The sequence below is a fragment of the Protopterus annectens genome, chromosome 3.part0 (genome assembly GCF_019279795.1).
Source record: "Protopterus annectens isolate FY-2018-M chromosome 3.part0, PAN1.0, whole genome shotgun sequence".
NCBI lineage: Eukaryota > Metazoa > Chordata > Ceratodontiformes > Protopteridae > Protopterus > Protopterus annectens.
The window spans coordinates 425560881-425587706 of record NC_056731.1 but is presented as its reverse complement, the minus strand read 5'-3'; the positions used below and the strand labels follow the sequence as shown (position 1 = coordinate 425587706).

The following is a 26826-nucleotide window of genomic DNA, read 5'->3' as shown; positions in this document are numbered from 1 at the left end:
TTATGGGATTTAATGAAAAGTTACAATTTTAGTAATAAAATTAGGAAATTTTGTTTGGCAGCCTATGGGAATAAGAAGAATATTGATTAATGGACAGCTAAGTAAATTGATAAAGATATCTAATGGTATAAGACAAGGATGTCCTAAGAGTACTATTTTATTTTATTAGTTATGAATGTGGTAGTTGGAGAGATCAGTGGTAAAATGAAGAATGCAAAATATATTATGCATAAAGATATAGAAATTCTAGTGTTAATGACATACACAGATAATATTATAACAAGTGAAAAACAGTGTAAGGATGAGAGAAGCTGTACTTTTGTAGGTTATTCTTCAAAAGGAATAGGCATGACATTAAATAGATAAAAGTAGATGAAAGTGAGACACAGTAAAAATTGCAGGTATTCAGTTTACAATGAAAGATTTTGCCGTATTATGTATAAATTTTGGTAAAGAAGTGTACAAAGCACAATGGAAATCATTATTGAAAGAAATAAAAAATGTATTTGAAAAATTCATTACTGATGGGTAAAATAGCTTATTTGTCGAGTGCGTTCATGATTCTTAGAGTATATGAAAAACAATTGTTAGAAGTTATTTATTTATTTTTTCATTTAGATAGTGTTCTAGACTAAACCCAGTAAAAAGGGGAGTTTTATATATGAATAAAGTAGAAGAAGGATTAGGCTTGTTAAGTTCCATGATGCATGCAACATCTCTAAATTTGTACAATGTATTACAATGGATAGATGAGAAAAATGAGAAATTAGTAACACTAGTGTTCAAATGTAAGTATGAAAAATTTGGGGAAATAAGAAGAAATAAAAGAATAAAAGAACAAAAGATAAAAAATACAGAAAATAAAGATTAATGAAATAGAAAATAATTGAAAAAACATGGTAGAAAAATATAATAAGACCATACTATTGTATTAATCCATGGGAACCTTTACTAGAGGAAATGGAAGATTCAACAACACCTACACTAAGTGTGTATGATTGGTATTCAAGAACATCCATACCACATTTATTTTTTGCTTTGTAGTCACACAGAAAGATTACACAAAAAGTGTACATGTAGTCTACACTTTGTAGTAACCTTTATGAATCCCATAGAGTATTTAATGTTGCAAGAAAATCAGTAGGAAAACTAAATTTAGGAGGAAAAAGGTGTGAGTTATGCTTGTGCTGTCTGTTCACTCAGAACGGTGTATACTTAGTGTAGGCGTTAATGAATCCCAAACCATTGGACATATTTTTTTGAAATGTAAGAGAGCAACAAAATTGTGGGAACAATTATGTATGAAAATTTCTTGGAAGATATGACGCCCCACCACTGGACTGCTAATCAAGGAGCCTCAATCCTCACCAGTAGCAACAGTGGGAGACGTACACTGGGAGGATGACAACTACACACACAGTACTTCCAAATGCTGCTCTTTGCATCAAGTGCAGTTTCCTTAAGAGCACACAGAGATCACAGTCAGTCTGGGGATGATGTTTCCTTCTTTCTCCTGATCCCCAATAAGACTCCTGACTGGCACAGCTGTAGAGCTGAGTCCTTAGCCAGGGTTCCAAGCCAAGTCCTCCAACATTCTCTCTGTCCAACTACTGCTTCGTGTCCCTGCTCAAGTAGCTGACACACACACTCTTGGAGATTTGTTTCACACACACACACACACACACACACACACACACACACACACACACACACACACACACACACACACACCTGGGAAAGGCTGGCACAGGTTTACTAGCTATGCCCCCTTCTGCCCAGACTATAAGATAGTTATTGCTGCCACCAGAACCCCTTATCACCTGCTTTAAGGGCCTTAATAAAAGGATGATCAATCTTACTGTGTAATGTTACTGTTAATACAAATGGTAGTTTGACCAAGAACAAGGTTATTAGCAGTGGCCCACAGTGTCAACAAATAAATGTGAAAGTACTCTCAAAACTTAAATATCCCTAGACAGATCAGCCACAAAGAAAGGTGTAAATATATTTGATAATAAATAATAAAATAATAATAAAATACTCAGTATATAATCACAGTGACATCAGAGTTCAAAATCAGAGGAAATATTTAACATTGCAGGACAGTCTCAAATACATAAAGAAAAACATCTAAACTAAGCTTTGCCATATTTCTGACTGTATCTAAGAGAATTACTCTACCATAGAAACTTACTTATAGGAGCAAGGCAGATGTGGTGAATGGATCTTCTAGTTGTTGTCAGGTCAAAGACAGAAAACAGAATGCTGTGTTTCTCCGAGAGTTCTCAAATTAATATCTCAAATATTACTGCTGGGCTAGCTTGCAAAATGACATAATTGCTTGATATCTGACAGTTCCCAGGCTCCAAAATAACCATTAATGGCAGCTGGTAGCATTTAGCATCTATCTGTAAAAGTACATAGACAAGGACTTTTCCTCAGATCTTTGGCAGGTGTTGGAAGTCATTAAACAATAAAACACTTCCAAGACAATACATAAAGCTCCCTAGTTTTAGACATCGTATCTCCTTGCTGCACTGAAACTGAAAGATAAAATTTTTTTATGGTCTAGCCATAAAGTAATTTAATATCAGTTATTTTTTTGAAGTTTGCTAGACTGAAGTTAGCCTCCTGTGTTCCAGTTTCCACTGCTAAAATATATACATTTAAATAATTACAATAGTGCATGTATTTCTGTTCTTTTCCAGTAGAGTACAAGCATTTTGCAAAGACCATTTTCAAAATACGTCTGTACAAACAAGTCTGATATACACATAACATACGATTCTCATACATTTGTAACATAAGCATCTTACATAAATCATTTTGATAGTCACCAATAGCATATAATTATTTACACAATTCCAAATAGCTGGGCTGGCAGTATCTCCTTTCATGACAGAAGATTTCAAACATACTAACAATTTAAATATGAATATGATTGAATATGGACATTATAAGAATAGAATAAATAATCAAAAATATGAATGAATAAAAATTGTTTTGTAGTATGGATAATATAGAATGAGAGAATAAATGAAATTGTTTAATGGGAAATGGATATATATATTAAGAAAAATTAGATGGTTATGGAAAAACAGTGGGTGTCTGGTTTAAATAAGAATATAAGAATGATAAAAAGATAAATTTTATATATAAAAACTGGGACTGCATATATAATTGCTCAGTTTTATAAATATGTATATAAATGATGTATGTAAGATATAATGTAAATAAGATGTAAATAGAGGACTCCTACTCTTTTTGATGACTGCCATGGGATCTGTTACACACACCTGAGCTACCACCAACTCAGACAGATGGGGCCTCGGTTTAATGTCTTATCTGAAGTATGACATGCTAAGGAGTGCAGCACCCCTGCTATGCTGTACTACAGTGTCAGTACTGGAAAATTAATCTGATTACCTGGTGTGATAGGTTGACTATCAAAATGACAAGTGCAGGTTCAACAAACACAGAATGTTGAAAACAGTTGGCTGACTTCTGTGTTGCCGACCTATACCCATTCGAGTCCCAGGTTCAGCGAATGCTGTGTGCATTCGCACATATCTAGTTGACCTTAGGGTTAGAGATCATGGTACAGCTCAGATCAGGAAATTTACTCTTTTCTCCACTGTAGTGCAATCTCGGAGTTGGAATAGATGATTTGCAGAAGATGTGGGGGATACAGCTCCCCACAAGGGAGTGCAGGGGGGCTTGCCTCCCCTGTAAAAATGGGCACTTCTGTGTTGTGCAGTACATATGTACTGCTGAAAACTACAACGTACATTGCTGTTCTGAAAGGTGCAGAGGAAGGCATATATTGAATAATGCCGAGTTAGAAAAATCAGCATTAAATTCAGCATACTGCCTTTCTTCCTCTGCATTTTTCGGTGTTGTGATTCGGCATGAATGAACGGAATTCATTCTGTCATTTACGATTTTAATAGCAAACCAGTGTGATAATAGAACTTACATTATTCCATATCAAGAGCAAGAATGTTACATGTTGAGTTACCGAGACTTTTTCTTTCTTCACTGTATCCCTAATCAAGATGGCTTTAGACAATTGGTATGCCTTTGTTCTGTAACTTCTAGTTGACTTTTGCTAGACCTCCAAATGGGAAAATATAGTGAGGCTGCATTGCTTACCTGACTTCACTATTCTAATTCTCTGCTTTATCTGTTACTGCATATTCCATTTTGATAGCCAACATGTTTGCAGGAGTTACGTAGTATAAAAGGTTAAATAGTTGATTGCCGACGACTGAACTCTTCAGACAAATGACATTCATTTTTACATTTTATTGAGAGGCAGCAGACTGATACATCAATTGCCCAAGAAACCAAAATTGCCAGTAAACATTTTAAATGTCTCTTTCCCTTTTGGAAAGCAATCAAAGTTAGTAGATCCTGTAAATCTTAAAAAAAAAATATTAATAACAGTGTAGGGTAGAAACTGAAAAATGTCTGTAAAACTATAGAGGGGAGAGGGATTATGTGCTTATAAAGCATGCTGGGGGCCTGATTCTTAGTAATTTTTATAGTCCTAATAGAGATAACTCTCACTTTTTTATAGGGGGAATAATCTTGGAAATTGTTTGGTGAGAGTTTAACACCACATTAGATTATGTCATGGCTGCATCCCCTCAAAAGGCAGGCAAATCCTAAAAGATAATCAAAACATTACCAAAGAAGATGGGCTCAGTGCCTTACCCACCCAATGATCCTGGCTTTGTTCCATGTCACCCTTCTCAGATTCTCAGAGCAGATCTGATTTCTTCGTTATCTAAGCCCAGTTACTACAAGGCCTGGAGAGCTTGAAATACAGCCCGTCTCTAGCTACTTGTGCTGTGGCACTTCAGTTAAGTACTGTGTTCTGTAGTCTGTGTATCTTAGATAGGTACGGATTTTATTCTCACTCCAGTCATGTGTGTGTGTGTGTGTGTGTGTGTGTGTGTGTGTGTGTGTGTGTGTGTGTGTGTGTGTGTGTGTGTGTGTGTGAGATTGACATTTCTTGTGAGAGATTGACATATTGGCTAAGGTGTTTACTTTACAGACACAAAGTACAGTGTGTGGTTCTCACACGAGGTAAGTGGCTATGCTTACAATGGTCCACAAGAGCAGTTAGCCTAGTACTAATCTATGAACCTATGAATCTACTTTGTGAACCATGAGATTGTTAACATGACTGTCGCTTTCCTATTTAGGACACAGTAAAAGAGTCTTTGTGGGTTCTTCTCAAACAGCTTTATTATATACAAACATCACAATAGAAGTTTACTGACTTTAACTTAAGTAACTTATATTCAATTTAACTACTGCAATCATACATGCTCATTCTTTGGCTGCACTCCCAAAATGGCACTGGGAATAGTACGTGCCCGATATTTATATGTGCACATTCAGTCCTTGATATGCTTCTTATAGACACAGCACATACACTCTGATCTACAGTGACGGTTTCTGTATCATTCAGGAAGTACTCATGTATTTCATTTTCACTGACAGGGAAGTAGTCAGGCTCTGGGATAACATGTTAAGAAGTTTATTACAATCTGCAGTACAGATAGCATTTCCCTTTTGTTTTCTGAGAGATATTCAAACTAAAAATCTCACCGAACTGCTCAGTGGTAAAAGCAGTTACAAATAAAATTACTTATCTGGAAAAAGGATCTTACTAAGGTAAACATTTTTTGTCACGTTACATGTTTCAGTGACATTAAAACCACAGGGGGATGAATACAGGATACTTAAAGTCACACTTTCACAAGCAATCAAGGAGAGGCCAAATATCTTCCCAGAAACAGCTGTCCAACAATCATGAGCTTGTAAAACCAAGCATGGGAAATATTTAAGAAGCAGCAAACCAACCACACTGCGGTTTAAAATCTTTGAGTGGAGACATACTATTACAGATCTTCAAACAAACATAGCTTTCAAATGTTTCTACTAATGTCTACTCCTTTTCTTGTTATCAGAACACTGAACAAAATTCAGGTGTTATCACATTTGACCTTTTCCTCACTTTCATAAATAATGTAAGCTGAAACATTGCAACTGTCACAAGTTTCCAAACCTTGATTTCAGAAGAATCAAAACAAAGGATAAAAAGGTCAAACAGGGAAGCCAAAAAGTCAACTACAAACAGAAATACCCAAAACAAAACAGAGCCTTAACTGTGTGGTATCTTAAACCTCCTTTAAAAGAGGCTTCTGGGATATTGGCAACTGTGTCCATTTGATGTGTTTTGCAGGCACAAGTCTGTCTAATGCAGCTTCATAGCCAGTGTTTAGCAAACCCTAACAAAACAGTTATGGCCCCTCTCCTCATTAGATTATTCAGATATTGCGTACTCCAGTGGCATTCATCAAATTTATGAAACATTTCATCATTACCACATAGGTGGTAATCCATTAAGTACAGAAGAAGTAATTAGGGACCTGGGGACCCAAGTTGATAGCAATCTCTCATTTGACAACCACGTGGCCAAAGTGGTTAGAAAAACATTTTATATAGCCCACCTAATCATGAAGGGATTCACATCTAGATCAGGGGAGGTCATCGTGCCTCTTTACTCATCCCTCATCAGGCCCATAATTGAGTACAATGCCCCTTTTGGGATGTACCTTACCAGACACCTGCAGCAACTGGAAAGACCCCAAAAGTACCTCACCAAGAGGATCAAAGGGCTCAAACAGATGCCATATGCTGCCCGGTTAAAGAAACTCCAGCTCTACTCAGTGGCATACCGCCTGTTCAGAGGCGATCTGTGCCTGACGTATAAAGCCATGTCCAACCCGGAATTAATGGACATGCTGCACCTCAGAAAATCCAAATCCCATCGAGCTACGCGCTCAAGAGACTTGAACCTCCGCACTGAAATAAATAGGACATGCTGGAGGGACAGATTCATAACCCAGAGGCTCCCTTCACTCTGGAATAAAATCCCAGTCCAGGTTAGGCAGAGTCCCTCATTGACTCTCTTCAAGAGGAATCTTGATGAGTGGATGGGAGATCGTAGGTTTACCCCGGGTATCACTTCTGTGTCACTGTTAGACAGAGGCACAGTATACTAACCTCGAAAAAGGGCATAGCAAAATAAATTTAAAATGGGTGGCGAAAGCCAAACACATTCTGGCTAGGCTTATAAATGCCCTAGGGCAGATAGCCTAGTATGAACCTATGAACCTATGATAGTACTTTCATCATGATAGTACTCCTCAGGCCTAGCAAAAACTTGAGAAAGTGGTGAATTATTGTAAAACTAAGCTTTATGAGAATATCTGGACCACTCAGTTACAATCTCACCTCCTCTGCTTCACAGGAACATACTAGTCAGGCTAAATTAAGTGAAGGTATAGCACTGATTATGTGAGAATGCTGATGGCTGTGATTCAAACAACCTGTAATCACATGATCTGTTCAGTTCTATAAATTTGGTTTGGAGAAGACATTTTGCACTTTCAAAAGGCCTTACTTGTGGGTCATCCTGTAGGTATTCAGTTTTCCTACAGTAGAAATTATGACCATCAGTGTCCCTACAAGTGACTTCAGCAAAGCTTTCATCCAAACGCATCTGTGTTATCTTCATTCTTCCTACATAGAGCCACCCAGCAGGGATGCCTTCCAACAGTCCTTTTCTACTGTTAGCTATTGAACTGCTACAGGAATCCATTTTAAGGCTTTCCTTCTGTGATACTGGAGTCTCAAACAAGCTCAAGTCAAATTAATGATGTTAATTGATGAGTTATGCTTTTCATTCCTGTTTTAGAAACACCCTTCATTATAGTATGCCTTGCTTCCTTTGCTTCACTGTCTGTTTTACTGTTAATGCTGTAAAGATGGATTTCTTGAAGACCAACAAAGTATCTCATTTGCTTCACTTCCAGAAGCATTTGTTTTGTTACTCATGGCCATCTGGTCCTCTAAAGTATAAGTGAATTAAGTGTCACACTCATGTGGTAAAAATGTTAAACATTAAGTTTAATGCTTTATAAAATAACCTTTTCATCTCAGGCTATCCCTTCCAGGACAGATATGTGTAGATAACTGAGGCCATCCATTAGAGTATAAATACAAGGTCTTACCATGATGTTCCTTCTCCTTCACTTCAATGTTACCATACACCTTGTCATCTGTTGTAAGCACAGATGGATGAAGAAATTGCTAAAGTTCACAAATCAGTTTGTGTAGTATGGCAGGTTAATTAGGGTTGCTAGAAAGATTTTGTATACTCCTACTAAAGAATGAGATATGGCATTTACTGATTTAATTCTCTATGTTGTAGCCTTTATCACTTGTAATTTCTTTCATGGAAATGTTCTCAACCCAGAAACTATGAAAACCATCATCACAGAGCAACTCTATTCACCAAGCTTAGGTAATCTTAAATAATCAGATGGAATGTTCATTGTATTTAAGATTTTAAAAAGGATTTCTATGTAGCTTGATTCTGGTCATACCTCAGAAAAATATACCATCATTCCTTCTACTATAAAGACTTTAATGTTCTTACCCACATCAGAAAAACATGATCTCACATCAGAAAACATGATCTCACTAGACTGGAGACATTATAATAAAATTCCAAAGTTTGCTAATAACACCTTCAGAAGCCATCACTGTCAAGCACTAAGGGAAGTACAATGGCTAGAACTTCCCCAGCTACTCAGTTACCACCAACTAGTCATTGCCCACAATATTGTGAGATATCCAGATAGAACACCAGCACTAAGCCATCTACTCACTTTATACAGGTCAAATCGTCCCCTTCACTCTACTAACAAATCACTCCTGTGTATATCCACAGCTAACAATACTGCTGGGAAAGCACTATTCTCTTATAACATTTATTTATTTATTTATTTTACATTTGTTGACCGGGCTAGTCTAGCTGGATATATGTCCATTTTCAGTAGAGGCCCGGGGAGAAAAGCTCCACAAGTTGTGACAAGTTTAATCAGAAAATGGCAATACAAGATTAGATTACAAACATAAGTAGTTATTACAGGTTTTACAGATAATATGAATAGAAACAAGAAAGGTTTTTTTTTTTTTTACTATAATCATATGAAAACATATATTTACAAAGTTTTCTGTACAGTGAAAGTTAACAAGGGAAAGGTAAAGGAAAAAAGTAAGGTTAGTCTGGGTTAGTGCAGGAGCAAAGCCAGTGTTTATTGAGATACATTTTCAGTTGTCTTTTGAAAAATGGGAAAGAGGTCAAAGATGAGATATCAGAGGGTAGTTTGTTCCATATTTTTCCAACAGAGTTGGAGAATAGACAGTCACCTGCATAGTTATTGGGTTTGGTAATATTAATCTGTAGTTTGTATGAAGAATGTAGTTGCCTCAGGTTATTATATGGTGAAATAAGGCTAGAGAGTATTGGTGTATTGGCTGGATGGTATAGTATCTTGTAAGCTATTAAGAGCTGTTGAAGTGCAACTGGTTAGGAAGTTCAAGCCAGCCTAGTTCTCTTAGGTTCAAGCAGTGATGAGTACGAAAAGGAGATCCTAGTGCGAATCGAGCAATGTTATAATAGGATGTTGCTAGTTTTTTGAGGTTGTTTTTTGAGAGATTAGTGTAAATGGGGGAAGCTTAGAGAAGAGTAGAGATTAGGTAAGATCTAGCTATGGTGGACCTTGCTGCAGGTGTAAGGAAAGGTTTGATTCTGTAAAGGGATCCTATTTTTTTATTAAATAGTTTTATTGTGCTGTTGATGTGAGAGTCAAAGTTGAGATTATTATCAATAGTTATTCCTAATAATTTTGTGGAAAGGTCAGGAGAAATGAGAGTACCGTCAGAGGAAGTAAGAGTAAAGTATAGTGGAGTAGACTTACGGGTCGGTGAAAAAAGTAGCAGTTTGGTTTTGTTGGGGTTAAGGAGTAGACAGCGGTGAGAGAACCATTGTTCTACAGTGTTAAAAGCGTTTTGGGTAAGAGATTGAAGTTCAGTTTGAGAGGTAGCAGTGCAGATTATAGTAGAGACATCTGCATATTGTATGCAGGTAGTATATGGGATAGCAAATTGTAGGTCGTTAATAAAGATAGAAAATAGAAGAGGGCCTAGCTTGGAGCCTTGAGGTACACCTAAAGAGATAGGTAGAAGATTTGAAAGTGAATTTTTCCAGAGTACTGCCTGCTGACGGTTTTCTAGGTAAGATGTAAACCAAGTTAAGGAAGGAGGGTCAAGCGCAAGAGATTTAAGTAAGTGCAGAAGAAGTGTATGATTAACCATGTCGAAAGCTTTGGAGAGGTCAATGAAGACTGAAGATGATAGATAGTTATTGTTACGGTTAGTGTTGATGGAGTTAGTAAAGGAGAGTAAAGCAGTAGTGGTACTGTGGGAAGGTCTGAATCCATGCTGACAGTTAGCAAGTAGGCTGTTGTTGAGAAGATGTTTAAGTAGTTGTTTATGGATACATTTTTCCATGATTTTAGCTATTGGTGATAGAAGTGCTATTGGTCGAAAATTAGAGAAGTCATTGGAGTTTCCCCCTTTTTGTAGTGGGATGATATGGGATATCTTCCAGATAGAGGGGAAGATTCCTTCAGTTATAGAGCTATTAATCAGGATGGAAATAGGGTAGGCTAAGGCTTTGGCTCCTATTTGCAGGAATTTTGCAGGTAGTTTGTCTGCAGAGGGAGTGGTAGGTTTTAACTTTTGGAGCAGTGATGAGATAAAGGAAGTAGGAACTGGTTGTAAGTGGAGGGTGGGAGGTGGATTTGATGTAGGTAGAAGCAGATTAGCGGTATCAGGAGATAGATGACTAGCAAGAGTTTGGATAGTATTAGTGAAGAATGAGTTAAAGTCATTCACTATTTGTGTAGGATTCTCTGGGTTAGAGTCTTGAGGGTTAGGTGTAATAGAATGGCCTGGAGATAGAAGATTATTAATACTGGCCCAGAATTTTTTAGGTTCCTTATTGGTGGTTTGTTGTAACAGAAGGTAATAATTCTTTTTGTCTGTCAGGATGGCTCTTTTTGTGCTATTTCTAAGCTCTCTAAAGATTTGTCGGTCAGTTAGAGTTTTAGTAATATGCCGTTTAGCCCAGGATTTGTTCCTGAGAATAATTTTATGCCTAGTATTGTTAGTTAGCCAGGGTGCTGCTTTTGTTTTGGTTCTGATGGTACGACTTTGGGCATGTTTGTCCAGAATGGATAAGAATGGGGAATTGAAGTATTCTACTGCATCATTAAGGGGGAGATATTTTAGTGGGGACCAATTATATTGTTTTAGTTCAGCTTGATAATGTTCAGAGTTAAAATGCTTTTTTGATCGTAGATGATTCTATAAGTGGCGGGTAAAGTTAGTTTGGTTTTATGTCTAATGATATAAGTTAATGAATGGTCACTTAGATCATCTGGAAGGGTACCAGACTGGTAGGTTTGTTGGGGGGTATTTGTAAGAATCCAGTGTAAGGTGGTTTAGTTATTATTAGATTTAGTAGTTCTGGTAGTACTATTAATGAGTTGTGTGAAGCCGTATAGGTTTATATGGGAGGTGGGGTTTATACTATTACAGGAGTTCCAATCAATATTAAAGTCACCTAGGACTAATGTTTCTTGGGTACGTTTATGGAGAGTCAACTAAGGATACATTCTAGGGTATTAGTGTTATTTCCTGGGGGAAGATATATACAAATGATATTAATAGCTTTACTGGTGTTGATTTGAAATTTGGAGCTGATTACTTCTGCATTATCTAGAGGAAGATTCAGATTTATTATGCTAATTTGCAGTTGTGCTTTATAGATAATTGCTACTCATCCTCCCTTTTTAGGTATGCGGTCCAGTCTAATGGTATACCCGGGAGGGGTGATTTCATTATCCTTAATGGTAGGTTTTAGCCATGTTTCTGATAAACATAGGATATCAAAATGGTGAACCTCTAAAAGGGCATGGACTTCAAAATGGTGAACCTCTAAAAGGGCATGGACTTGAGTAATTTTATTACAAATGCTTCGTACATTGAGATGAGCTATAGTAAGAGAATTGTTAGGTGAGATAGGTGATAAGCAAGTAGCTTTGTCTTGTTTTTTGTAGCTATTGGTATTGATGTGATGTGGGCCAGGGTTAGGATGAATATCCCCATCCAACAGTGAGTGGAGGAGTTTGAAATATTTGGGCTGGAGAGGTTTGTGTAAGTAGTAATTTAATTTTTTGGATTTGTGGTTGCTTAGCTTAAAGCGTGCTAGTCTGTGGTATCTGGCTAGTAGGTAGTTAGGTTTGGTAGAGAGATTTAAGATGGTTGGAGTGAAAGGCGATGTAGGTGTAGAGGTGTGTTTAGAGGGAAACACAAGAGTAGAGTGAAGTGGGTGTGCATAGGAGGTTAAGAGATAAATAGTTACAAGAGGAGGTAAAAGTGATAAGCAGATAATTCGAAGATATGAAGGGAGGAATAATGTACACATTTTATAGGTTAGGGAGGTAAGAGAGAAAAAGGAAGGTAGTAGTACAGATGAGAGTTAGTGTTATGACTGTAAGTAGTAGAGGGGAAGATACAATTGGCTAAAGTGGGTGTGGTGTGAAATGAGGGGTTGGGTGAGCTAATGATGAGGTTATGTCTGATTGGTTGGGGAAGTGATTACTGGTGGTATAAGTGTAGGAGTACTGGGGGTGGGTGAGAATTGGGGGCAGGGTAGGGGAGCGGAGTGAGCCCGAAGGGCGAACGGAGCGGGTAGAGACAAGAGAGCAGAGTGTAGATGAAGACAATCAGCAAAGTATCATAAATACAGCAGGTAAGTCTGAGAGTGGGGGAAATGTAGCCACAGGTTGGACACTAGTAGAAAGATGGTCAGGATGTTAGAGGAGAGGAAAATTGTAGGAATAGCTAGTGCAGGGAAAGAAGGAGTATAGGCGAGACAGAGAAAGCTTGGAACAGAGAAAGGCAAGCTGAGAACAGGGTGAATAAGGTAAGGAATTTAGAAATAAGGTATAAATTACAGTGCAAGAAACTAAGTCTGAGACAACAACAAGAGGTCAACTACTATGAGGCAATGGAAGATGCCCTGCTAGAGTTTGATAGTCTGAGTGGAAGTAAGGAATAGCAGAACAGAGAAAGAAAAGAGGGTTAGAAGAAGCTTTTGTAAAAATACAAGACAGAAGAAAGGTTAATGAAAGGATTTGGCTGCTGGCAAACCTGTCAGAGAGTCTTGGTTTTCTAAGCAAGAGTCTTAGCAACCGTTAGATATCAGTTTATGTGTAACAGTGTCAATACATACTTTAACTGTCTTTCAAAGGAAAGTGTCTCTTTGGGAGCTGTTAGAGGTTTTCTTTACTTTGCCCTATTGTTCAATGGCATCCAGTTGGGAAATAGCAGGTGTTTGGAGCAGAGACAGACTGGAACACAGTTCTAGTATCAGAATCAAGCGCCGGGGCAGGATGCACAGCAGCCAGATGGAGGGTAGTAGAAAAACATAGCTAGATCCTGGAATAATCTCCCTCCTGCTTTGACTTTTGCCTCTACTACTACGCTGTTCAAAAACTCTCTCAAATCTCACTTAATGAATACCTGGCTATGTCCATGTATTACTTAACTTTCACTGCAGCTACACAATAGAGTGTTTTCCTCTCCCATTATATTTATTGTATACATGCTACAGTCTCAAGAATCTTTCTCAGATGATGTTTCAAATATTATATAACTGCATGGTTTTATCAAAATTGATGTTTCAATGCATTTGTCTCAAAATGTTGTATATATGACTGTTTTCTTATCATGTGTTTAATATTTATGCTTATGTTAATTACTGTGGAGCTTTTCTCCCTGGGCCTCCACTGCAAATGGACATATGTTCAGTTACACTATCCCAGTAAACAAATGTAAAATAAAGTAAAAATAAAATACATAAATTCTATGAATTATTAATACTAATTTGTTTGTTTTATGATCCTGCTACTTGATTTTATTCCAGTTGGCATATGCTGTCCTTTCACCCTATAATAATGAAAGTTTTTCTAGCCTTGTTTCCCCCATAGTTTTGCCAAGGGATATTAATGCCTTTACCACAAAACCCCTCCAGTTTTACTACTGATGAGTAAACCTGCTTTAATCAACTCAATTTTTAGACCAAGGGCAGATCTGATGAAGCAAGAGTGAAAGCGTTGCTGAACACAGAGTCCACTCTCTTCAATGGTAATGAACAGTGTTGCTACCTCACCACATTTTTAATTATTTAATGTTTAAAAGATTGCAATGGTTATGTTGTTGTGGTCTGTTAGATAAAAAAAGATCTCCCAGCCCTAGAAGGTTTTGATGCTTAAATCGCACAGGGGTATTTTAAGGAGCTTAGCAACAATCAGGTAAGGGCAAACAAGACCCTAAGTTATAGTCTGTTACTGTGATTTATCTTTCCCCTGAGATTACAGTATAAGGCCTGTTATTACATTACTTTAATCCATCTCCTTACAATGGCTTCTTAGTTTTAACTTTGTTTTATTAGAAATACGAACCCAGATCTCATTCATTCTTTTATGGCTACCTTGCCTAGTTTTAGTTTTATTTCTTGTAATCATCGCATTAAAAGGCTCGCTTATAAAAGTGAGGATCCAGACCACACACCATTTAATTTGGCTTTAATTTGTTTTCTAAATAGGACTGCTCAGCCAGTTAGCAAAACCCAGCTCAGGCATGATAAGTAACTTGCCTGCTAACTAAAGGTAGCAAATACCTTGGTCCTCCATTGGTCCCTTGCTCTCACAAACACGATAAAAGAGCACCTATCAAGAACACATAAGTAGGTTTAAATTAGCACCAACCAGAAAGGTTTGCAAGATAGAAAACCATTTCTATTGGACAGGACCTTGTTCTGCCACCAATCCAATATAACCTCCAATAATGAAGCCTTTGAGCTTTATGCCATCCTATCAGTAGCATATGGTAGCACCTCCAATTACCATCGTTATGCAATTTTTTGTTATGACATGCCTGGCTGAATTCAACCACCTATAAGAAACACACAAAGATTCTGACCCTATCAAATTCTGTGAAAAAATGTTCACTGATGAAACTTAATGTAAAAAACACAACTACAATGGTGTATATAAGGACAGGATTGTCCTAGTTCATAGCGCTCATCTGCTTTGTGTTTTTTGGCTTCTGGCTCATTCTTTCCATATGACATTCCTTTCTGTGCTTGGTATAAACCACCTCTTTTGTAAGAAAATGCATTTCTTTATGTTCTTCAAAAAATGAACTTTTAAATTGAAAAGAGGAATTATACACACAATGTGATAGCTTTCAAGATTCTTGAGGATGTAAGGTCCTGTAAATGGTATGGTATTTCAACAACTTACTTTTTCAGCCATCTGGTTGTCAATAAAATAGGTTTCAGTCTTTTAGCATACAAGTCTTTTGTCAAAGAGGTGTAATCATTCATTAATTTACTTATTCAGTCATTTTCCAGTACCCACTTTCAGTAGTTCAAGGTTACGGAATAGCTGGTACCTGTCCTTGTATCCAGTAGGCAGAAGGCCAAGAAAGTAATCCTATTTGCAATGCCAGCTTTTCAGAGAATGTATAAAAAATAAGCATGAGCTTGCATGTGCATATGCACACACAAACACATGCTCGTACACACACACACACACACACACACACACACACACACACACACACACACACACACACACACACACACACACACACACAAAATGTTTTGAGAGGCAGATCAAAAAGTATCCTTCATCATGTCTACCTCCTGATATTGACCCTCTGCAGTTTGCATACAGAGCTAACCATTCCACAGTGGATGCCATGTCAGTAGCACTACACATCTCCCTTGAGCATTTAGAGTGCAAAGACAACTATGTGAGGATGCTGTTCATAGACTTCAGTTCTGCATTTAATACTGTGGTACCAATGCAGCTGATAGAAAAACTGGCATATTTAGGAATCAGTAAACATCTCTGTAACTGGATCCTGGACTTCCTGATTGAGAGACCACAGAGGGTGTGTTCAGGTAAGAACACATGAAAGTGCATCACGATTAACACCGGGGTTTCTCAGGGATGTGTTCTCAGCACACTGTTATTCACCATCCTGACCCATGACTGCTATGCTAAGCACAAGTCCACCCATATCATCAAGTTTGCTGATGGCACCACAGGAGATATCGCAGCATCCACTGTAGGACTACAAGATTCACTAACTGTTTCTACCCTACAGTGATTAGACTTCTGAACTCGAGCACAAGTCCCATGGGGTCTAGACACATAATAAGTCATTTTTGTATTTATTTGTGCAGTATATACTTAAATATATTCTAAGTAAGTGCAATATTTATTTATTATATCCGTAGTCAATATTATTTAACTCACTCAAGTGCAATATTAGACAAATAAATTAGGCATTGTTCGATCTGTAGTGTGTTTTGTTTTACTTTAAATAGTTTTGTTAATTTAACAATGGGGAGGGTATTATTTTTGTATATGAGTGTTGGTAAATGTCTCTGTTCTTCCTTGTGTGTGTATATCTGGAGCATTTCTCCCCGGGCCTCCGTTGAAAACAGGCTCTGTGGAACCTAGTCGGACTTTCCCGGTCAACAAATGATAAATAAAATAAAAATAAATAAATAAATATTGGGAGTAGTATTGTAATCAACCCATGCAATAACAGCGCTGGGGAGGCCCTATTCTCTTATGATGTTGCTAAAGTATGGAACAACCTCCCACCTGAACTCAGGCTACAAAGTCGCACAAGCACCTTCAAGGGCATTCTTAATTCACACCTCTATGCTAACCCTATTTGTAACTGCAAAGACCCCCCCCCCCTTGAAGACCCACTACTCCATATAAGTGACCCACTGTATGCCTCCATTGCATGCACTATATTCTCACCTGATATACTCACCTAATATGTATTTTTTTGTTGTAAATATTGCAAATAGGGGTTCTTCTCATGAGTATCTTATTATTTGAGTATCTTATTGTTTTACAAAATTGTTCTTGTACTTCTTTGTTTCTCTTACCTTGTATACCAGTTTTTTATTGTTCTCTAAACCATGTATGTACTCTGTTAACTTCCTTGGAGCTTTTCTCCCCAGGACTCCACTGAAAATGGGCACTTTGTGTCCATTTGGATTTATCCTGGCAAAATAATGTTAAAATAATAATAAATAAATAATTTGTTAGTTATGTTTATTCCTCTACTTGTATGTGCTGTTTCACTTTCCTTTGTAATCTCAAGAGTTGAGCTGATGCACGGAATTTCATTTAGGCTACACATATGTAATTCTAAATGACAATAAAATTTACTTTGACACACACAAACACACACATACACACACACACACACACACGCACACTTAATCTCACATATTGCAGCTACATTCACCCAGACAAAACTCTCATGGATACAAGGAGAATATGTCAGATCCATAAAAGGCTCCCGGGCTGAGACCAGAACTGGAAAACAAAGTAGCATAAGGCGACAGCACTAAATATTGACTTGTTTAGATAGTTTCTATAGATAATCATTTCATATGATAAAGGATGGCGGTAAAGCTTATTCTATCGCACTGTGAATGATTCCTGTTCATGTCCTTCACATAAGACATCTGTCTGAGCTAGCAGTGATTTAGGTAGATGTTAAAGGGCTCTAAGTACTTGTCAGTTGAAGAACAGGGCAGTTTCCACACTGTCATGGGTAAATGTCCCTTGATTTTGGACATTACCTAGTTAACAAAGGGTCTGTATATCCATTTCTCATTACTTAGAAGTGACTGTGCCCAGTTCATTGCATAGGTCTCAATTGCTTGTACAGACTTCTTGGCATAAGACTTTGAAAACATCTGAGCTGTGTTGTAAATGATGGTGCCATAGAGCCATTGTAATATACAGTATTGGGTGCATAGGAAATCACATTTTGATTAGAGTCATGAATATGGTGTAGCCAGACCCCTTCAACTCTCCCTATTTTGGAGGAGCATTCCTTTTTTCTGGCCTGATTTACCCCTGCATATTTTATAGCTGTTTTTGGAGGCATATTCCTGTTTTCAAGATTTATTTACCCTTCCGACAATTTTCTGAGTCTGCTCTCATCACACGTGAGTTTTGAAGCTGTCTAGTTTACAGAAATCCACGCTGCATGACCGACATGTAAGTGGCACCAATACTTAAAGAAAGAAGACACACATCTTACTGCTCCCTTTTTTAGAAACAAACATAAAAGGCCTAGTGTGGTAGAACTTTGTAATGCAGTACATTAAAGTCTTCATACATTACACTATCTCTTTGATAAAGAGCTTATATTTTCCCATAATTTTTGTCACTTTGTTTTTTTGAAAGTGTTTGTGAGTAGTATCCCACAATCCATCCAGAAGCAGGAAATGTTATTGATATTCAGATTTTTTTCTAACTGTATGTGCAGATTTTGGGCTGGATGTACCTACTTTCAAGGGCCTTTGTATCTATTTTGAATGCCTGCAGGTTGAGGGTATGGTTTTAAACTTTATTTTTTATATGATTATTAGGAGAAAGGCTTGCAGAAGTTTATGGGACAACGTGTTAAGTTGCCAAGTTGCATTTAATTGAAAGCTGTTCATTCAAGACGTAACGACCAAAACAACCTTTCATAATTTTTGAGGTTACACTTTCGCCATTATTGTGTATTCTAGGGGGCAGTGTGTATATATATATATATATATATATATATATATATATATATATATATATATATATATATATATATTAGTTGAGGGTTGTGGGGCTCCTCCTTTCATACTGATGCATGGCCTTGCCCCTTGCAAAAAAACAAATTATGCCTGAAAGTGTTTTTCATTGTTTGTTTTTCTCAAACCAACTGGATTTGATTAAATTTCATTCAGTGGACTGAAATAAATACATCTTGTGCTCTAAGTAAGTATATTAAGTGAGCATTTTAGAACAAAACAAAGGAAAGTTTATTACTGTGGTGGCGGCAACTTATTTACTGTAGTATAAACATTTTATAATTTGTTAACAAGCTCAACATTCCACAAAAGAAACCAGTTTGTATAGAATGAATGTGATGGTGTTAGGGGTTTTATTATGACTCTCTTGTGCAGCTGTGCACTATAAATCATTTTTTTTCTCTTGTGAAAACACTTGTCTGTGTATAGCTGTGCAGCAACTTTAAGGAGGACGTACGTTTTCATACACATTTACTTCACTTTTAACAGCACATGTGGAGTGTGACTAAAGATGGGTATTTTACCTGACTCTTGCATCTAACTGCTGTGTTTAGCTCTCCTTCCCTTCTTTATTCTGCTCCATCTGGTCTATGCTCTTTTGTGTCCATTTATGGAGCTGTTTTCTATCAGCTGCTTTGCTACTACATTCAGTCTTTCAGTCTCTGTGAAGATTTCTGCCAAAGAATAATCATCCTTTCATCAAGTATTTATATTCTCCTCTTCCTGCATTTTTAATTTACATTCCTCTCATTCATGTCCTAAGAACCATGCATACTCATGACATGGCCCCTTATCCATCATGGGTGTACATCCAGTGTCATCAGGATCTTCTCATAAGCTATTTACAGTACATCTTTGTGACTGTGTTAAGGACTCCTTCAATTAGTTTAATGCTCTCTATGATGTAAGATTTCACGAGTCAGACTTTGCACACCTTTTTAAATGTTGCTGTTGCTCCCTTCTTGGGTAAGATGATGACTATGTATCTTGAATCTATACCATAAGTGTACACTTTACAATCCTGTTCAGGCTGGCCATTGCTTTTTCCTTTTGTGCTGCATGTTTTGGCTTAATGCAAACACTGCTTTTTCTGAGTTTTGGTGGCAAACAGGTTTCCTTAGGTATGCATAATACTGGATAAAAAGGAATCATTATTTTCCATTTTGTAGGAAGCTGCAACATTTGTGGTCAGTTTATCCCCTGTAATCAATAAACATAAGGTTTGATTATGATTATCCATTACTTTCACTAGGCTGGATATCAGGTTGAAAGCCTTGGAGCCTCTGTCTGGATTCTGAAGGTATGATTTGTGCATCAGCAGGCAATTACAGCTCTCATGTTAAATGGTATCTACAACAGCCTTATGGTTAACTCCACTAATGTCCCTTCATTGCTTGAAACACCACACATGAAGTAGCCCATCTGATCCCAATGTTGTCTGTCCAAGTCTGTGTACCCTCCTGCCTATTGGCTCCATTCTCTCCAACCCCCTGTCTCAGAATCACATCAGCTGCCACTCTTTCCTTTTTCCCTTTTCTTCCATGTTCATAACAGACTGGAATCCATTTCTCTCTTTCTTGTATTGAAGTCTGTGATGAAGTATTCACTATAAACCTGTTCCTGATGTCTTACTTTCATAAATTTTTCTACCTTTTGCCCAGTGCCAGTCTGGTCAATTTTCTTTTTTTCTATATGAATGTACAATATTTTTCCGTGTTCTAAGTATCCATTATATTCAATGTTCATGTTCATCTAAAGCAGTATCCAGTCTATACCTTATATTTAGTAGTTATCTCTCTGCAAATAAATGCGTATGTGTAATAGCAAGCTGATGTGTTTTAACAATTGGATTGCAGATGACACTGTGTACATGGAAAATGACGCAGAGAAAGAAGAATGTGTCCTGAATGATGTGGGCATTATTTACCATGGAGAATACAACAACATTCAACACCGAAACTGGAATTTTGGACAGGTATGGTGATTTTTTTATCATCCCATATAAAGCAAAACTGACATGATTGTGCATTTCAGAAGTTTTAAATGTACAGTGTGACATTCTGAATCTAGTCCTCTGTGAAGTAGGCCGCAACTCTTCTAGGGAAAGGTGGTAGCTATATCATTTTCAGGAAAAAAGACAACATAATTCAGATGACAAAAAATAATTGTTAATGCTCTTATTTTATATTCCTCAGTCTTTTCAGACCTAACTTAGTTACCGAAACAACAATAAGCTTTCTTCTGCCCCCTTTCTTGATCTCTCCAAAGCCTTCAACATGGTCAATCACCAACTACTCATACACACACTTAAAACTATTCCCATAGATGTCCAGGCTATCCAGTGGTTCAAATCTTATCTGAGTGGTAGACAACAGGCTATACTATGGCAGAGCAAACTATCTTCCCTTCTACCTATCACTGCTGGGGTCCCTCAGAGCTATATATTAGGACCCCTATTATTTTCTATCTTTATTAATGACTTGTACACAGTCATCCCAACATCCACCTGCATTCAATGCGCAGATGACTCCACTTTGATTTGCTCTGCCACCTCCCCTTTAAGTCTGCAGACTCTATCCCAAAATGTTTTTAATACTGTTGAAAATTGGCTCTGTAATCAACATCTCCTATTAAATCCTAGCAAAATGAAACTACTGCTTTTCTCCCCCTCTCGTAAAGCATCTGCTCCAACCTTTACTATAAAATCTAACAATGGCATTGTCATTGTCCCAGATATCTGTACCAAACACTTAGTTGTAACTGTTGATAATAATCTCAAGTTTGATATGCATATTAATCAAACTGTTAAAAAAGTTAATAAAAAACTTGGCTCATTATACAAGATCAAACCTTTCCTCACTCCACTAGCTAGGACAGTAATTGCCCGTACACATCTACTTTCCACCCTCCTTTATGCATCCCCCCTCTCTTCAAAAACTTGAGCAAGTCTGACCTTAATAAACTCTCTAGCTGCTTTAATCATATTGCTAGATTTGCCACTGGAGCAGCATACAGAACATACCGCTGTCTGAACCTAAAGAAGCTAGGGTGGCTAGAATTGCCTATCCAGCTTCAGTACAATCAGCTAATAATAGCACATAAAATTCTCTGCCAACCTGAAAACACACCCGTACTTACAAAAATTATCACTCCTTACAGCAACCTCAAGACACTTCGCTCATCCAACAAATTACTAGTCCAAACTCTCAAAAGCAACAACTCAACTGGAGACTCTCCATATGCCAACTCTGTTGGTAAAATATGGAACTCACTTCCCAATGAGCTTACTTCAGAACCTGTTCTAATCCAATTAAAAAAAAATCTAAAATAGTACTTTAAAAGGCAATGGCTATGTCCTTGCTCTAATCCTGACTAACTCTGGCAATATAAACAATGTGCTAAAGAGGTCTTTTGGCCACCCCTACATTGCTTCCTAATTGTTACTCTATAACAAATCAGATTTATATATGACAGGATGAATGACTTTTATCCTATGTATTGTATCTGTAACAGTGCTTAACTTGATTAATATAACAGTTTTTCATGTATGTATGGAGCTTTTCTCCCCGAGCCTCTGCTGAAAATAGACAAGTATCCAGTCAGACTATCCCAGTCAACACATGTAAAATAAAAATAAAAATAAATAGTTATGCATTTATTTAAGTTTGTGTAGTTGGATATTACACCGGTCATAGCGGTCCTTTTGCAGGTGCACATTGGGTGAAGAAATGCACAAAAACTAAAACATAACTAATTCACAAATACAGAATAACCTCAGAAGACATAAAGTAACACAGACATTTTAAACAGTGAACAAATACTATTAACAGAGGAGATAATTATGGATTCATTTTTAGTTCTAAATGTAGGTGAGGGAGAAGTTAGGTGATGTGTCCAACAGAAGAGCATTTGCAGTCAGATATTTGATGGTGTCTTTTGAGTCGAGCTTTGAAAGTGGGGGAGTGAGGTGGGATTGCCAGAGTTTGGTTGCAAGAATGGAGAAGGAGTGGTCATATAGTGTAGACTGGTTTTGGGGGATCTAGAGTGAGAGAGTCAGTTGGGAGAAACTGTAAGTATTATAGTGGTAGTGTTTTGCTACAAAATGCAAGAAAGCACTTGGTTGAAGTAATTTGAAAAGAACAGACTCAATGAATAGTGTAGCTCTCTAGGTGTCTCGGAGCTGTCCAGCTCTGGACTGAGAGATACAATGGCATTTCTGAGGAAGTGAGTTGGAAATGATTTAGCAGATTTTGTTTTCGATGACTGCAGAGTGGATACTTTTTTTAGAGGTTGTGGCAATGAAGTAGAGCCAAATGTGACCTGAATTAGGAGGACTTCATTGCCTATTGCAGCTCTAGCTGATCATGAGAGAGAATGAGATTTCCTAAGACCAGAATAAAAGAGAGCTGATCTTTTTCCTGGTGTGTTCAGTGTGGTTATGGAAGTTAAGTGACTGCTCCATCTGTAAAGCTAGGCATTTAAAGAGCATAGTTGTTTCTATTGGGGTACCATTGTCATCTGCAATGTTGAAATTTTTTTAGGATTTCTTTAAGTTTTTGTGAAGTTCCAAATTACATTCTTTTTGTTTTGGATGGCTGTAGGACTAGTTTATGGTTATTTAACCATGAATTATAGGAGCAGAGGTCATACTGAAGCTGGATTTAAATAGCTAAATGTGAGGGAATGGATCAAAGGCTAACCATATCAGTATAAATAGTGATAGAAAGGTTAAGGAGGTCAGACAGTTTGCTAACAAAGATTAAAAATAACAGTGGAGTGAGTTTGGAGCCTGGGGCACTCGTTTAGTAAGGGGTTCTGGAGGGGATAGGGACGAGCCAGTTGTGACTCTGAAATACCTGTTTGTTAGGAAATCTTGGATCCAGATGACAGTGTTGGAGCTATCTCCAATTTTGTGGATGAAGTGAAGGAAGAGATGTTCAACAAGACCAAAAGCTTTAGTAAAGTAATAGAAGAGTACTGGAACCAAATAGTTGGTGCAGTTAGTGCTCTGATAAGAACTAAATAACCAATAAAAAGAGCACCAAAGTTGCGAGTCCTCAGTATAAATTTAATAAATTAAAATGAATGTTGTTAAGCGCTTTCATCAAAAAGCTTGACTTCTTCAGAACAGAGAAACAATCACAAAGCAAGTTTAAATATACAATACCAGTTAACTATTGGTTCAAATCTACCCAATGCTACCAAAGAAAGTTTGTAGTTCATGAATATTTAAAAAGAAAAATCCTAAGGCTTAAAAAAGGGGACAGTTTTTACAAAAAATAAAATCATGTTATTAAACAAAACATTTAAAGAGAAACTTTTAGTATATACAAATGTTTTTATATATTATCGACCTGAATTCAGAAAAAATGAATTCTCTGTTATATATAAAACATAAAACTCTTTAAACTGAATTCAAATACCAAAACTACTTATAAATATACAAGCTTTTACAGCTGGATTTTTAGGGAAATGTTTATATATATATATATATATATATATATATATATATATATATATATATATTGTTGAAAATACATAAAAAATGCACAAAGAAATATATGCATATAAAAAAGATTTCAACATTTTGTTTTATTTCAACAAGAGTTATAAATTATAACACTGTTAAACTTGTTCTGCCTTTTCTTTTAAAATAGGCAGTATTGTTAAATGCTCGTTTAGTCCTGGTGGAAAATCTGCAGCCAACCTTAACTGCCATAACAGTTCTTTCTTATATAAAACATTTTGCCAATCACCCCCTCTCACTTCAACATGTACAAAATCAAGGATGGCAAATTTAAAACCTCCAAAATTCATACATGGCATGCTGTGTTTGTATAAAGCATTAGTCTCTTTTTTGTTTCTTATGTCATATAAATGTTCGTATATCCTGGTCTTAGATAGCCTCTCTGTCTTACCTACATAAAATGAAGAACAGGTGTTACATTTGGCTATATATACCAGTTTACTAGAAGAACAGTTACCACTTTTTAAAAAAAATATAACTTTTGTTCTGATTGTCGATTGTATTGGAACTGTCTTGTAGAATATATGCACAATAAGAACATCTACCACAGGGTTTACTTCCGCCCTTTTTCGCTTGTGTACCTGGTAGTGTATTGCCCCTCTCTAATAATGATTTTAAATTGGGTCCTACTTTTGTAGAAAATAGAGGTTTGTCACCCAATATACGAAATACCTCACTGTTGGTTTTAAAGATATTCCAGTTTTTCATTAGTATTCCCTTAAACTGAGAATACAGAGGGCAATACTGTATCACACAAGCTTGTTGAAAGTCAATTTGGTTTTTAGCTTCTAAACCTTTAACTAAATTATTGATAGATTCATTCCCTCTGCCCAATAAAGGCATATATTTTTTACCCCATTTATCCAGAACATCTGCAAGTATAGAATCTATAAAATCACCAGGGTAACCCCTTTCTAGGAACATGTCCTTTAGGAATTCAAACTCACTAATCATATCACTTTTCAGTGATGTCATCCTGGCAATTCTAATGGCCTGACCTTTAATAATGCTTTTTTTCTGGAAAATAGGGTGATGACTATTAAAGTGTAGATAGCTGTTGCAAAATGTTTTCTTACGGTAGATTCTGGAAATATATTTGTCTTGAGCTTTAATTATCTTGGTGTCCAAGAAATTAATCTCTTGCTCGTGAAATTCAAAAGTAAATTTCAAAAAATCAGTAGTTTCATTTAAATACTGAATAAATAAGGGTTTGGTGTCTGAACTCCCTTTCCATAAAATAAAAATATCATCCAAGAATCTACCGTAAAATATTATATTGGATAGGAAGAACTCACTTTGGAAAACATATTTATTTTCCCATTCTAATAGAACCAAGTTTGCGTATAAGGGGGCACATGCTGCTCCCATGGTTACTCCTTTTAGTTGTTGAAAATATTCCCCCTCAAAGTAGATATAATTATTTTCCAATATAAGACTCATAAGTTTACATATTAATAGAATTTCATCAGCAGTGAAAGACGAACTAGCAAGAAGTACTTCCTCAAAGAACCTCAGTCCTTCTTATTTTGGTATACATGAAAATAAATCCTGGAAATCTATGGTTAAAAATAAACATTTGGAACACCACAATTCCTTTTTCACTTGTCCAAGGAAATCCCATGAATCCTTTAATAAATGTGGACATTTTTCCACAATGTGTTTTAATTTTTTGTCTATATATACTGCTAAATTATGTGTTTTAGAGCCTGCAGCTGCTACAATCGGCCTAAAGGATGTTTTTTCTAGGTTGTTGTGTATTTTGGTTATGCCGAAAAGAACCAGTATTCTAGGATGTTTATTCAAAAGAAAGTCATAGTCATTTTTAGATATCCTCTGGTCCATGAGATATACATACAAGTAACTATCTAACCTTTGATATGAGATATGAATCTCATTTTTTGAGCATAAAGAATAGTTATCAACATTAAACAGAATATTTTGCATAACGTTAGTGTAATCTTCTGAATTATATAATATAATCCCTCCACCTTTATCAGGTGTCATAATGCGTATTCTCTTGTCTTCTCTTAAAGTTTTTATAAGACTTCTTTCCTCGTAATTTAAATTTGAGAACATTTTCTTTTTCTCTCCCCATACATTATATATATATATATATATATATATATATATATATATATATATATATATATATATACATATCTTCCTTAACTAATTTTTCATAAGCAATAATAAGTGGATGTAAGGGGGAATTGAAAACACTGCTTTTTTTAGACATTTATTTAGATTTAGTTTTGATAGTTTTATCTGAAAACATATTCAAATTTAATTTTCTCAAATATAGTTGTAAATCTACCATCACTGTGGCTATGTCAGGTATTTTAGTGGGAACAAATTTGAATCCCTTGGAAAACAAAGAGAAAAACTCTTTTGTAATAGTAATCCCAGTATAATTATATATATTTAATCCATTTAATGTATATTGAATTTTGTCTTTACACTGTATTGAGTCAAAAGTTTCTACCACCTGGGGCGACCCTTGTACTGCTGTGTTACTTTGTTGTATGTTTTGTATGTCTCCTGTTTGCGACTTGCTATTCTCTCGGAGCATCTCGGGAGCGGAAAATCCTGAAATTCTCCCAAGTTGGTGCCATCCTCTTCCCTA

General features: G+C 36.6%; 1 protein-coding gene across 1 annotated transcript in view; it reads left to right on the top strand.

Moving 5' to 3' along the window:
- Positions 1 to 26826, top strand: part of F13A1 (coagulation factor XIII A chain) — a 1111088-nt gene that overhangs the window by 246580 nt on the left and 837682 nt on the right. Inside the window, exon 5 of the mRNA XM_044064861.1 lies at positions 20533 to 20651. Within this exon, the coding sequence (XP_043920796.1) occupies positions 20533 to 20651 (119 nt within the window). The remainder of the gene's footprint in view (positions 1 to 20532; positions 20652 to 26826) is intronic.